At 40.7% G+C, this 14,579-nt stretch overlaps 1 protein-coding gene across 2 annotated transcripts in view; it reads right to left on the bottom strand.

Moving 5' to 3' along the window:
• The window catches only part of kiaa1549la (KIAA1549-like a), a 233,270-nt gene that overhangs the window by 174,897 nt on the left and 43,794 nt on the right, over positions 1 to 14,579 (bottom strand). For both annotated transcript variants that reach the window (XM_032523275.1, XM_032523276.1), the window contains exons 2-4: positions 7,735 to 8,451; positions 3,596 to 4,417; positions 2,976 to 3,091 (exon numbers count right to left, since the gene is read on the bottom strand). In XM_032523275.1, coding sequence (XP_032379166.1) covers positions 2,976 to 3,091; positions 3,596 to 4,417; positions 7,735 to 8,451 — 1,655 coding nt within the window. The remainder of the gene's footprint in view (positions 1 to 2,975; positions 3,092 to 3,595; positions 4,418 to 7,734; positions 8,452 to 14,579) is intronic.

Genomic DNA, 14,579 nt, shown 5'->3' with positions numbered 1-14,579 from the left:
CATTCTCAAAACTTTTGACCACGACTGTACATTTGAATACTGTTTGGTCGAAATTCACAAATTTTAACATATGGGACTCCAAACAATGGGCTAGGAGCTTTGCAAAGATTTTTAAATCAGAGTTTAGCAGGCTCAGAGGTCAATAGCTAGAGCACCCAGTAGGATCCATATCACTTTTTAAGAGTAAGGAAATCAAGTGTTAACGTCCCTTGAGGTTATATTTATTTCAACAAGGTCAGTTCTAACATTGCCTGAAGATTTAATAGCAGGAATATCTGCAAAATGGTCACTGGACCTAATTCTCATGGCAAGTAAATGACTAGATCTAGCGCAATGGAAATAATAGTGCTGTCTCGTTTTAGGAATTAGGAAGTCAGATTTAATTTTCAGAATTTTGTTTATTTCTTTCTTGACTAGTGATCGTTCTAAAACTATTTGATCAGTATAATTATTTGGGGTCTAACCTGGTGAATTCAGCATCAAGGTTTTGTAGTTGAAGTGATCTAGCTTTGCGCGCATTAGAGTAGATTAGTATGGTATTGCTCCTGATAAAACCTTTATAGCGTCCCACAATATCCTGGGGTCTTCTACAGAGCCAACATTATTTTCTGCAAATATCTGGAATTCTGCAATAAACTGAGTGATAGAAGATTCATTTTTCAGCACACTGAGACAACTGGCCTAGGGTGGTGGTTAAAAGACCCCTTGATGGTCAGACAATGCCATTGGAAGTAACACCGCTTTATAAATTGAGTGAAATAGTTGACGGGATGCAAGAAGAAAATCTATTCTGGAAAAAAATGTATGTCTACCTGAGAAAAAGGACTAATCCTTACAGGTGGGATTAACTGCACGGAAAATATATATAAGCCCCAAGCTGCTGGCCCATGATTTCAGAGCGTTTGTGGCCTGAGCCTGGTCTCTAGTGGCCTTTGCGTTCAATCAATATTGTATTATAATATTTGGGTCCCACTCAGCGTTGAAATCTGCACCCACAATAAAAGTAGTCCGTTAACTCCTAACTCCTTCTAACTTGATTGAGCGTGTTATAGAAAGTGCAATCGAAAACTTTTGGCGCATAAGCTGCCACAAGTGCAATTTCCCAAGCACCAAATTCTGTTGTGGAAATAACAATCCTGCCTGTATCATCTGACCAAGAAGACAACACTTTAAGTGGGAGATTCTGTTTGAGAAAAATGGCTACTCCTTTTGTTTTTAGAACTGGATGAGGAGGATACAATTGTATCATAGAATCAATTGGTAAACGGCCGGTATCTGCCTGTAGCAAATGTGTCTCCTATAATAATGTAATGTTAACATTTCTCCTTCTTAGGAAGCCTGAAGAGCTGGCTCCTTTATGAGGAGCATTCAGTCCGCCACCACTCCAAACGAAAGATCACATATTATCAAAAAAGCTGTGTTCTAAATGAAAATATATGTGGATATGGCTACTGCCTTTCATTTTGTTAAATCCTAACAATAGTGCATCCAAAGTTACGTCCCTCAATACACAAAAAATGTAAAACACAGAACTTGAATAAGAATATTATACAGAATATTAAGAAAATGATACAAAAGGGAAAGAGAGGTGGGGGGGGGACAAAGCCAGCAGGCTAACAAACAAAGTAGGTCTGGGCAGCAAAATGTGACACTAGCTCATAATTTCCTGTTTGCAACAGCAACTGGTTCCACACTAAATTAATGTTGAAGCAAACACATTTCTCGCCATCAACAACAAAAAGCACAAAATAATAAGTACACTGGAAAGGAAACTCTAGCCTAGTAGTGGCCTAGTTAACCTATGGATAGTAGGCTATATTAAACAAGATTTATTTAGCATTTAGAAACCCAGTCTCTGCAATCATGTAAGATAGCACTGCAATAAAACTAGGCCACATTAAGAGATTAAGTTGGTTTAATCCTGATGCCTCGTTCCTCTCTGTTGCAGCAGGAGTATGGAAAGCAGCTTGGCTCACTTAGTCCTTTACCTTCCCAGCAGAAGTGAACGCTCTATACTGGGTGCCTTCTTTGATCTTCAGGGTTGCAGGGTAAAGCAGGTAAAAATTCAGACCCATGACTTGTGCTGAATCCATGGTTCAATACAAAGCTTGGCGTCGCTTGATCATATCGTTGCTGTGATCCGGGGAGAAGCAAATTTTCCGGCCCCCCGACAACGAGAGGAGATTACCGCGCAGCCTGTACAATCGCCTGCCTGGTCAGGTAGCGAAGCACGTTGAAAATCAACATGCTAGTAGTGGTATTCTTCTTTGAGCCATTACTGTAAATTCGTTGGGCTCTCATAATCTTGATCTGAACATCTGCCAATTTTAGAGCTACTACTACTTGAGTTGCTTTCCACGGTAGTTTCTAGATTGTTCGCATCAGATCTGATAGAGCCAAGGCTTGCAATTAGAGATGCTAGTTGTGCATGGATAGCAGTTAGCTTCCCATTGTTGTCGATCCCCACCTGCTGAATCTGAGCAAAACAAGGCTTGAAGTAGCTTTTCTGTTTCTCTAGTAATGCCTCTGCAATGGCATCAGTATTGCAGCGTTGGGTTGGGTTCTGTTCTTGTTTGCCATTCTGTTTTAAGTGACTCTATCAAGCACAAGGTGGTTGAATACCGCAGTTGGAACCATATAAAAAATTTGGCGAGGTTGGGTCAGGAGCTAAAACTTTAAGCTGCCATCTCTGTGCAGCTGATCACATGGCTCTCGTGGTGAGTTACTTATAAATTGTTTTTATTAACTCCTAACTGGTAACTGGGTTGTGGTACTGGTTACTGATCAGTGGTTACAAGCAAGTGAGTTGTGTTTATCACCCATTAACCTGCAATTACCATAGCTGAACCTGTAACCTGCGTTACTCAATCTGCAATGGAAAACGGACGCAGAATGCGTTGAGTCGAGTAGAGGCGAGTCAAGGCGAGTCGAGTCGAGCTGTTACCAGCAGTGGAAAAACGCCATTAGACACCTACCTGTGCATAGGCTGTGGAGTCATTCAGGGCTCTCTGCAGGGCATGGCTCAGTCCTTTAGAGAGGTTCTGTTTCAGGATCAGATCCAGCCGGTTCCTACGCAGCTCAATCGACAGAACTGTAAAGGAAAACAATCAGTGCACAATGTGTTTATATTTGGCTCATTAATATTCTGTAACAGATCTCCCTTTAACCACACTTATTGCCTCAAATAATAACATCATGCCACACTACCCTAATTCTAATAAATGTAAGTGTTTATGCTCAAGGAAAATCTGCCCTTGCTCAGTTTTATTCATTTGTGTGCCTTCAATTACATCTTGGACAAATTATGTACATTGTTCCTGTGCTTCTGAAAATAGCATATTACCTGTATTCATCATTACTTTCTAATATTTTTTCCAGAAAAGGGGCAAAAGCTTGCCTTTACATAATTTTTAGTACATTGAAGGTTATTTGCTAAGGGACATGCAATACTGAAGTAACAGTAAAGTGATTTTAACTCTACTCTCTGTTCCACAGGTCTAAAATTATTCCAATTTGAATAATTTTTGAGAAATACATAATTTTTTCAAATTTGTTTACTTCATGTTTATTCTAATGATGATGTTTAGTCTTGTACCTGTTCTGACCCAGTACTTCTCGGTCACGTTGCATGGTAGAGGACTTTCCTCTGCGCTTGTACTGGACAGAGGTTCAGTGGTCGTGGTGGGAGGTGACGTCATCGGGATGAACATAGTGGTGGCAGGTACCTTTGTTGTTGTTGTTGTTGTTGTTGTAGTGGTAGTAGTAGTGGTGGTGGTAGAAGTGGTAGTTGCAGGTGTAGTAGTTGTAGTAGTGGTTGGGGGAGGAGTAGTGGTGGCGATGGTGGTTGTAGTGGTGGTGGTAGGGGGGGTCGTAGTAGTGGTGGTAGTAGTGGCAAGTGTGGTTGTAGTGGTGGTTGTAGGCTGAGTGGACGCTGTGGTCGGTTTGAGGCTTGTTGTTTGCTGTGTGGTGGTAGCAGCTGTGGTATTTGGTGATTCAGTTACAGAGCTCCCAGTGGTCACCACCTGTGTCATCATCTCAGCAGTGGTCACAGAAAGAGTGGTCATTAAGGGCGTTCTTGCAGTTACTGTAGTCAGTGGAAGGCTGTCATTGGTCACAGTGTCCTGCTGTGTGGTTTGAGAACCCGTAGTGGACCCTGATGGTGTTTGGGATCTTGCTGTAGTGAATAGCGGTAAAGTTGAGGTGGTGGGTGATAGAGATGTGTTTAGGGTTGTGGTTAATGTTGTTGTGTGCTGTGAGGTGTTTCTGGTGCGCGAAGGCATGGTGGTGTTCCATTGATGGGTGGAGAAAGGGCTGGTGATGTTGGCAAGAAGTGTGATGTCGTGGTCGCCCACTGTGGACAGGAGTGACTCGTGGACAGTTGGGAGATCCCAGGCTGGCAGGCTGCTCACTGACTCTTCTGCAGGGAGAAGAACATTTGGAAATAAATGACATTAAAATATATCTAATGATATTCTAATGTTTCTTTTTTGTCAACCAATCCCTTGAAAAGACCTAAACCAACATAGAATTTATCCTAAAAACAAGTACCATCTGTGAAGCCTGATGTAGCTTATTCATATGGCTAAATTGTTGTCCAATACTATCAACAAAAATAAAATAGCCATCCGCCACACTGTTGCACTGGATGACATGTTCCTTTATTACCATTAACACACACACACACACACACACACACACACACACACACACACACTGTAATTAGTTTTGAGTCAATCCATCACACCGTCCTGCCCACATACTTAGAGAAGAGTTTAAGAAATTAAACCTTTCAGTAAAAACTAATGGGGTTGAGAGCCACAGGCAGGGTAGAAAAAGTCAGTCTAGTTGGTCTTGCACATTGTTGTTTTTTGTCTTTTCATGGCCTTTGTTGACAATAACAAAATTATATCCTTCAACACATATAACATGAGACTATATGGTAATGTCATGACAGTGCTTAGTTAGGGGCATAACAATGACAATGATACAAAAGCATATATATATATATATATATATATATATATATATATATATATATATATATACATATAAACCATATGTTGTATTGCCTGATGTTAATAAACGCCTTTAACCTGTTCCCCTCTACACCTGGCTTTGACATGGAACTTTAAAATATTGATTACATTTGGAGAAAAAAACGCATGCATTCAAAGATCCTCTCATCCATCATCCATCTTAAATACATAAGATGAAGTGTGCTGCCTATTACATTTTTCATAGGAAATAGAAATCCAATTTGAATGTGTAAACCAGAGAAGCATTTTAATGCCAGCGGTTCATTTATCCCATCAACTCTAGATGAAAATCAGATGCATATCAATGAGATGTGTGAAAGAGGCTGGGGCGAACAAGAGGGAGGCAATCAATCCTTTCAGATTTAGAAAATCCACATCCATTTATCCTCCCCTCACATCACCACTTGAGGATGTGTTGTATTGTGACGGTGATATGAATCTATGTAATAAAAAATACTGGACAATGGGATATTAGCTTCTGTTAATTCTTGCGTTGGAAACTAAAATTCCACTAAAATGATTTATGGAGGAATTACCTTGCTGATGATGTCATTGTTATTGTGATGATGTTGTACCAGGAAGTGGGGAGACATGGAGATAGTAGAATGGGACAGGACATGGTGGTGAGGATGACAAAGATGATGATGATGATGATGATGATGATGATGATGATGATGATGATGAGGATGAGGATGACAATATGATTAAGGTGAATTATTTGGCAATGGGATGTTGAAGATGATGGTTGTTTAGGTGGCTACAATGGTAGCAATGCTGAAAATTATATTGTGATAAAATTAACAATTAAGATTGACAAATGATTATTATTTTAACAAATTTCATTTTTGTGAAGGTGTGCTGAATGTTTTCTAGCCCAAAAAACTGAAGCTTGAACAAAACAACTTACTGCTTGTTATGCCACACTCCTTAATTTACTGTTTCCTTTCTCACATGGAATATATTCAATTGACAAAGATGTTGACTGTTTCACCATCAAAATTAGATGCAATTCTCAAACAAATGCAGGGTTCTCATTTCTATATGACAGTTGTCAAATTGGTTGGCTAAAATGATTACTCTACTACATTGCCTGCCAGCTGACTTTTAAGTCTTCCCTGCTTCCCTGCTTTAAACAAGAACCGATAAGAGGTTCTTAATTTTGTTTGTAGTTGTGAAATTTAATTTAGGTACTCCTCAGAGAAGTAGTTGGTAATTTCATGGCGCAGATTAGAACCCAAATTGAAACGTAAGCAACTAAAATTGCTGAACATTGTGTCAAATTGGTTGTTATTACTGTGAATTTACTGAGTTTAGTTCCATCATAGTGTTAATAGTGTCAAAAAACGTTAGCTGACGTTGTTCAGTAGCAAGCTCCGAGATTATTGGCTAATTACTGATTTAACAGGCACTATATCCGTACCACATTCTCATCTAAAGGTTTGATCTTAGAATCACCCCTATATGGCGCTAATAGACTGAGGTTAAAGCTACATGTCCAAGGCAAAAAGTCAATATCCTCACCAATTGATGATTCATGTAGAGCAGTGGTTCTCAACCTTTTTGAGTCGCGACCCCCCCCAACTACCCTCAACAATGAGAGAAAGAGAGCTCCAAACAGTTGTTTCTACACGCCTCCTCCAGCTGATTTTTGTAAATGCGCTGATTAATGAACAAACTAATGTTCTGGTTTAATGACAGTTTAGTTTTAGCAGCTCGCACCCGGCCTTGCCTGCCCCAGGCTCTGTGGATTTTTGATGCGTTTGTGACCTTTCAGTTACCTCTTTTTCAGGCCTCTTTCTGTGTTCCAGGACCTCCTGATTTACAAATGAAGCTCTAAATATATAACACATGAACTGTCAACCCGGTCTCACGCCAATTCGTGAAATGGTCACGTCATTTTGATTTATTGAGTTGTGTACAGGCTACGATTTTCGAACGTGACAATACGTAACCATTTCACAAACTGCCATGACACTGGGCTGCTCTGGGCAACGCAACAACAGGGAAATGAAAAGTCACACGTGAGACGTGACAACAGCTCGCGCACGATCCGCGGTCTCTGTGGCACGCAAAAACGGGGAAATGAAACCCCACACACTGGTTGCAACAGCGGGACGGTTGTGGTTAGGAAAAAAGAATGGGGAAAGGAACTGTCACACTTCACAAAATTCATAATCAACACACGGAAAAAACAACACTTACATGACCTGTACACAAATCAATAGATTAAATGACGTGACCATTTCACGAACTGCCATGGGACTGGACTGGAACAGTACCAATCTCACACAGTAATGTAAAAACCATTCCCCAGTGTAGAATGTTATTTCATTTTTTCTCCCCCAACCATCTGGCGTCCTGACCCCCAGGTTGAGAACCCCTTATGTAGAGGACATGGAAATGATGATCTTTATGAAACTTGTATGCGCCTTGTCTTTGGACACTTGTCTTTTGGGATTTAGAAAGGCTAAGAGATAGATAGGGCCCTTCAAACTATTTAAATTTAGAGTATAGCTCTAATTAGAGCCCCATGCATATTGTTTCGGCATGTGGAGGAATCAGAGCATGACAGGCCTGCTGTGCATAGTTATGGTTGCTAAGCTGTGAATGGTGTTCAGGGGAGCGGTTTACTGAATGATTAATTACAATGTGAAAAGTCAAAGTTGAAACATGTTTAAATGACAACCTGGCACCATACCCAAACTTGAGCTGCTATTGGTGTTGGAGGAGTTGCTGCTGACAACATTCAGAGAGACGTTGTCTGATCTTGCTGTCTCACTGTCTCTTTCACTGCCTGGAGAGGGGGAGGAAGAGGTGGAAGAAGGCAAAGAGGATGCTTTTGTTGTAAATGAGGAGGAGGAAGAGGAGGAGGCCTTGGATGACGATGAAGAAGAGCTTTTGGTGGTCCAAGCAGCTTTAGACAGCAGTCCTAAAGGTTTTTTCAATGCTAGTGCCTGCAGCTCCGCTTTCTCTGCCAGTATGGTGGGGACTGGTGAGATGGTTGCCTGCTCTCTTTGGCTCTTTTCGTGCGCCTGCAGCCTCTGCTGCCCCATCCAGGCAGCTGGGTCCTTGGGCATGCTTGGCAGGTCATCCCCTTCTCCATCCACCGGACTCCATTCAGCCCTTATTTCAGCCCAGGTGCTGGTTCCCATCATATTTCCAGTCTCAGCAAGGACTTCATCAACTGCCCCGGCATGGCCTCCTGCTTCTGTTTCAGCAAACACTTTACCCTCAGGCCAGGCTCTGGGTTCAGCTCTGGGTCCGGCTTTATGTCCAGCTCCAGGTCCGGGTCGAGCAACTTTGTCGTTTGCCCCACCTCTCTCTCCAGTCCTCGGGTTGGCTGAGAAGTTGGAGGGCACTGTGGGGTCCAAAGGCAAGATAGCCCGTCTCAGTGACTCATGGTGACCTCTGTCAACTGTAGGAAAAACATAAGGGATTGGGAGATGGAGGAAGAAGTGGATACAATAAAAGCATTAGTTTTAAAACTCAAATGAAATAGTTTTTAATTAAGAGTTTCTTAACATTCTCTCTCTCTCTTTCTCTCTCTCTTTCTCTCTCTCTCTCTCTCTCTCTCTCTCTCTCTCTTTCTCTTCATCCATAGCCTATACTCTGTCTCAAATGAATACGGGCGTTCACATTATCAAAATAATTGAAACTTTGAGCCACAATACTGAAAATATTTTAGATAACACACAAACCTATGATTTCTGTAACCGATTTCCACTAACCCCAACCGGTTGTCAGACACCGCCTACCAGGAGCCTGGGTCTGTCCCAGGTTTCTGCCTAAAAGGAAGTTTTTCCTCACCACTGTCGCACTGTTGCTTGCTCTGGAGGAAACTACTAGAACTGTTGGGTCCTTGTAAATTCTGGAGTGTGGTCCAGACCTACTCTATCTGTAAAGTGTTTTGAGATAACTCTTGTTATGAATTGATACTATAAATAAAATTGAATTGAATTGAATTTAATTATTCCAAAACAACCCAAACAACCTTTTTCCCAACTTGCATTTCACTCTTCACACCGCTGTCTTCGTACAAGAAGTCACCTTGGAAGTTTAATAATGTTGTCAGACACTTTTAATAAGAATCTGAGCCTCTCAGTGGAAAAACAATCACTTTTAGTGGACAAAAATCAAAAATGCACAATTTGCCCCATTAGGTTCCATTGCAGCTCAGTTCGCGCCAGACCGTCCATGCGTCACTGATCAGTCTAATCAGTTTATTAGACACAAATGCATGGGGAAAAGGGGTCCAGGTTGAAAAAAATCGAAATTACCCTTTAAGATTCTATCTGAGTGCCAGGTGGAAACACTCTTAGGACGCATTGAGGATGCATTGAGATCTGAACGCAGAAGTACTGTACTCAAGTAGATATTTCAGATATTTTTAGTTTACCTTACTTAGACTTTTTACTTTTCTCCTTACATTTTCAACATGAATATTGGTCATTTCTATCCTTACATTTTACAAAATTGGCTTGTTAGTTTAGTTTCAAATCCTTTCAGTTAAAACTAATTGGATGGGAATATATTAATCATTGCAGCTTGATTACGGAACATTGTGAGCCTGACATTTCATTTTCTCATTTGCAAGGCTACTTTTACTTTTATACCTTTAAGTAAATTTACAAGCCTGTACTTTGTTACTTTTACTTGAGAAAGAAGTTAAATCAGTACTTTTACCAGAGTATTTTTTAACACAAGTATCTGTACTTCTACTTCTGTACGGGAAGTGAGTACTTTTCCCATCTCTGTCGTAATCATACTGTTAATGATGTGTCGCTGTGTTAGTTAATGTGCTGCCTGCTCTTGGGAGCTCTCTGCATTGCTGTTTATTAGAAAAGGCAGCCGCCGGTCAACAATAACAGTATTTTTTTTTTCATGCACAAATTAACCAATATGTAGGATATTATTACAGATATTCCTGTTTTGACATCATCTTCTTTTGATATTTATTAATCTTGCATTGTCAGACATATCTACACAGCGCTGTTAGCTCGAGAGAAAGCCAGCAAACTCAAAGCAGCGACTGTGGAACTGTTTAGTTTCCTGTAAATTCTTCACAATATACTGTAAGTCCCTGTTATTTTGTTATTTAAATCCTTCATTATGAAGGGGGAAAAAAAGGAAATGGAAGTAATCAGCAGTAACATAACACAACTCCTATAAGTGAACATGAAACAAGCATATATAAAATAGAAACCAAACTTCAATCAACAGAGATTCAGTTAGAAGCTACAAAATGAGAGCTGAACACACAGAAACTTTTAGAAACGTGAATCTCTCCTGCAAGGGGCCCGCCAGCCATCACCACACAGACAGACTGACCTTTTTTCAAGTCATTGCACGTTTCATATGAATTATATGAGAGTACAACTGACATTTATAAACACAAGCTCACACACAACCAGCCTATATGCAAACAGAAGTGATGTACGTGTTTATTTGCCTCTACTGCCAGGTGGGAACACACATACTCAGAGCTGTCCACTTGTGATCCGGTCAATCAGATGGGACCATTACACCAGGTAGAAACGGTGCCTTTGACTCATCTGATCCACAGGCCAGACAATGACTCAGTTTCAGTTCTTCAGTAACTCATCTATCATGCGCCCTACTTAAACACACATACATGCACACACATCTGGAATCCTCAAATCATTAATGCTGGTAATGCCATCACAACTGACTACTCTTTCTCTCTTCTTTCTCAAACACATTTATCCGAAGGGATTAAATAAAAAACTGTGATTGTGGAAAAATAGTAATAATGTCTAAAGTAGGTCAGTTATGTTTTAGAGGATAAAACATAGGGAATTAATTTAGATGATCCAGAGTGCATAAATTAGGATACGCGCACACACACAAACACACACACACACACACACACACACTCCCTAAGCAGTTGTGATTTCACAGATACTAATCTGATCTGTTAGGTTATTCATGCTAGCCTGTAGATTTATTATTCCAAGAACATACACAACCACTCAGACTCAGGCTCAGGCGTAGCGAGGGTTTTCTAAGCAAGGTATGACAAAAGTTATACAATTAATGGCAATTTTATTTATTTTATTTTTCAATTTGACATCAAATAAGTCAGATACGGTACATGGAACTGGAACAGCAAAGATAGCATCCAGTCAAGGGATTTAGCTTTGGCCTTTCTCTCCGTTCTGTGAACTGTCTTCATCTTCTCCATAACCTCAACCAAGCCTGAAGGTTTGGCAGACTGGGGCAATTATCTTAGCTCATGCATTCAGTTTCAAAGGCAACTTGCCTTAGTTGAATTGAAAGGTAATAAAAACAAGGCTGTCTGACTGGCTCGCTGGTTGTCTTACAGGTTGACACAGTTTATTGCATCTGCTCATTTGTTCTGGAGTGGAAAGGTTTGGTTTTGGCGTCACTTACGGCTGATATCGAGTTTCTTCTGTTGTCAACGTATAAAAGTGAAAAGCGAGTGCAAGGCAGAGTGTTGAGTAATTTCAGCCTTCAAAAGTGTTAAGTGTGCATGTATATGTCCCACACTTCCCACACTCTCCATGTCTCTGCAGAGGATTGGTTAATTAAAAGACAGTGATTCTGAGCAAGAGACGCTTTACAGAACTAGCTCAGGGGCTTAGCTGCCATATATCCTCTGGACACCTGCTTTAAAGCATTTTATGATCCCACTGTTAACTACCACCAGTGAGCAATCTGTTTCTTGTCATAAGGCTCGTATATGTCCAGAAAAAAATAAAATAATCCACTGACAATTTATATTTCAGTTTCTTCAGGATCTACGTTGTGCCTGTGCCAGCGTCCAGTGCTTCGTAAGTCAGTATGAGAAAGGAGAATACGACAGGAAGGGAGGGAGAGTACAGTTCACCTCCCATAAAGTTGCCCCTGCCCACGGACGCTGTTATGGGTGGTGATTCACAAAAGCCTTTATCAGCAGAGGGTTTATTTTTTTGAAACAAAGGGACATCGGACTAGTAAACTGTAGGGCCAAAGGGAATTTACAGGTTATTGAGAGGTCAGAACAATGGAGCGTTGGAGAAATGGGCAGTCCCCATGTCAAACGGCGGTGGATAGGCTACAGACCGACTGGCATCTCGCAGTGCTCTATAAGATCAGCGGTAGTTGGTGGTCTAGTTAAAAAAATATACAGTATGTTTTTAGAAAGATATGATATGCTGCAGCAGTTCAAAAACCATGGACGTTGTGTGGACCCCTGCTGCTGCACATGGCAATTACCTGACAAGACCAAGCTTTCTTATTGTTGGTCAGATATTTTGGTCAGAGTTGGTGGAAATCAAAACAGAGCTAAAAGAGTGAATATTGGTAGACAGAAACACAACTCTGAATGATTACTAATGTTGTTCTGTGACTGCTGGATGTGTGAATAGGCAACGGATCATACAATATTGTACGAAAACGTATGCACAACAACAATTCTTATGAAATCCAGTGTTGGGTAGTAAATAGGTACATGTAACGAAGTTACGTAAAATAAAGGTAACTGTAATCCGTAACAGTACTGGGGAAAATTGTGGTATAAAATTACAGTTAACTAGGAAAATGAATATGACTACATTGGTGGTTACGTCTGTATTTTTTCTGTAAAAGAAATAGGCTATAAGTTGAATAACTTTATTTTGTTGCTTTGCATGTTTGTCTTGTGCACGATGTCTTCTTTTGCCATTTCCAGCCGTTTAGTAAACTATTCTGATGCTTTCGATTGGTTCTCCAGTTTGAATTTACAGCGCCACCCGCCTGAATCTCAAGCAGGTTTAAGCACAAATATATATACTATATATATATATATATATAGTATATATATATTTGCATAATTTCCCTGATTAATCGCGATTAATCGCAACATGAAATAATGAATTCAAAAGTAGTGTATGTAGTGCAATTGTTTTTTTTAAATGTTCTGCATATGAACAAAAGTGCCGTAACATTTGTTCTACAAAAACTTACCAGCATTTGGTTTATAAAGTAGCAGTTAAATAAAATATTTAGTGTACATCTCAACTTAAACAATGTATTTATCATGTCCAGAGTTGAATTCCATCTGGTTGGAACGTCTTGCATAAGCGACTCCTTCTTATGTACACATTCTTCTGTTGTTGCTCTAACTCTGCAGCACCTGATGGACTGGGTTTAGAGTGCCCCACAACTTCTCTGCACTTCGCAAGGACGCTGTCCAACGCGCTGTTAAGCAGAGACACTGAGGGACACTGTCCAACGCGCTGTAAAGCAGAGACACTGTGACAGAACGCTGGAGACCGTGCGCAAAGCAGGGGACATGATCAGAAGGCAGAAGGCAGAAGGCTCGCAGCAGCGTTCAGATTTCGGATCTATTCGTACTCTCTGTGCTAACTGTGGTAACTTTATTTGACACATTCCACTGCTGTGCAACTTCAATAAAGTGTCCCGCGCATGTTTCAGCATAATGTCTGTCCTCTGTTTCATTCCACTCAGAGCACTTGAATGCAGCGCCCACTTTTCATCAGTATAATGCACTGTAACTCTGAGATAATTCTGGTTACCCAGTGAGTCCAGTAGTCCCTAGGGTGCATGTTGTAGCGTGGTCGCTTTTGCAGTCCTCTCCTTTTCATACAACTCGTGTATTCTTCTTGTGATGGTGCATCTTGAGGGAATCTCATACCTGCCGTCGTTGCGATTCTCAGAATGTTTCCCAGACCGACGTCCTCCACCACCCTAATGGGCCTGCAGTCTGTAGCTATCCACGTCGCTATGGCATTTGTTAGCGTCGCTTGCCTTTGTTTATCTAAACTTCCCCACACGCTGCATCTAACGTAGTCAGCCGAAGCCGCGCGCCACTGTGTGTTTTGTTGAATATATTGCTGGTAACAACTGTCAAGGTGATATTTCAGACTGGAAGTAGCCTACTCCGGTGATAAGAAAATTCAACTTTGTAGTATTTACAAAGCCTGTGAGCAACAAACTTTTACAATAATAGAATAATAAAGCGTTAATTTGCCCAGCCTTATATATATATATATATATATATATATATATATATATATGTATAGTATATAGTATATATTGATAAGTTGTGACGTAGCGAACATGTAACTCTCATGACAGTCCTGTTAACCATCGGATGCTGGAAGGATAGTGATATGGGCCCCATCAAGTGTGCCCTGTATTCTGCACAGATGGCCATTTTGTAAAATGCTACCTCTCTCCATTTAGCCAAAGAACTAGGCTTCTAAACTCTTTGATTTAGCAAGCCGGTTTGCAATCTACAACCATGCGTAACGTCAAAGCATAGTCTAGTATATTTGCTCTTAACCAGTAGATGGAAACAATTCTAATTCTTCTACTAGGAGAGGACCAACATTCCACAGGCCACAATATACAACCTGATCAACTTTATGCACTGCGTGAGGAAAAGGTGTTCACACCAGATACTGACTGGTTTTCGGAGCAACCCTGACGCCCCCCCACCTCCATTTGTGAACAATATTTTGGAGAAATAGGCCTTTTGTGTACATAGAAAAAGTCTTTGAGTTCAGCTCATAAAAAATG

Source organism: Etheostoma spectabile, chromosome 8 (genome assembly GCF_008692095.1).
Source record: "Etheostoma spectabile isolate EspeVRDwgs_2016 chromosome 8, UIUC_Espe_1.0, whole genome shotgun sequence".
In the NCBI taxonomy this organism is placed as follows: domain Eukaryota; kingdom Metazoa; phylum Chordata; class Actinopteri; order Perciformes; family Percidae; genus Etheostoma; species Etheostoma spectabile.
This window is presented reverse-complemented; position numbering and strand designations above follow the sequence as displayed.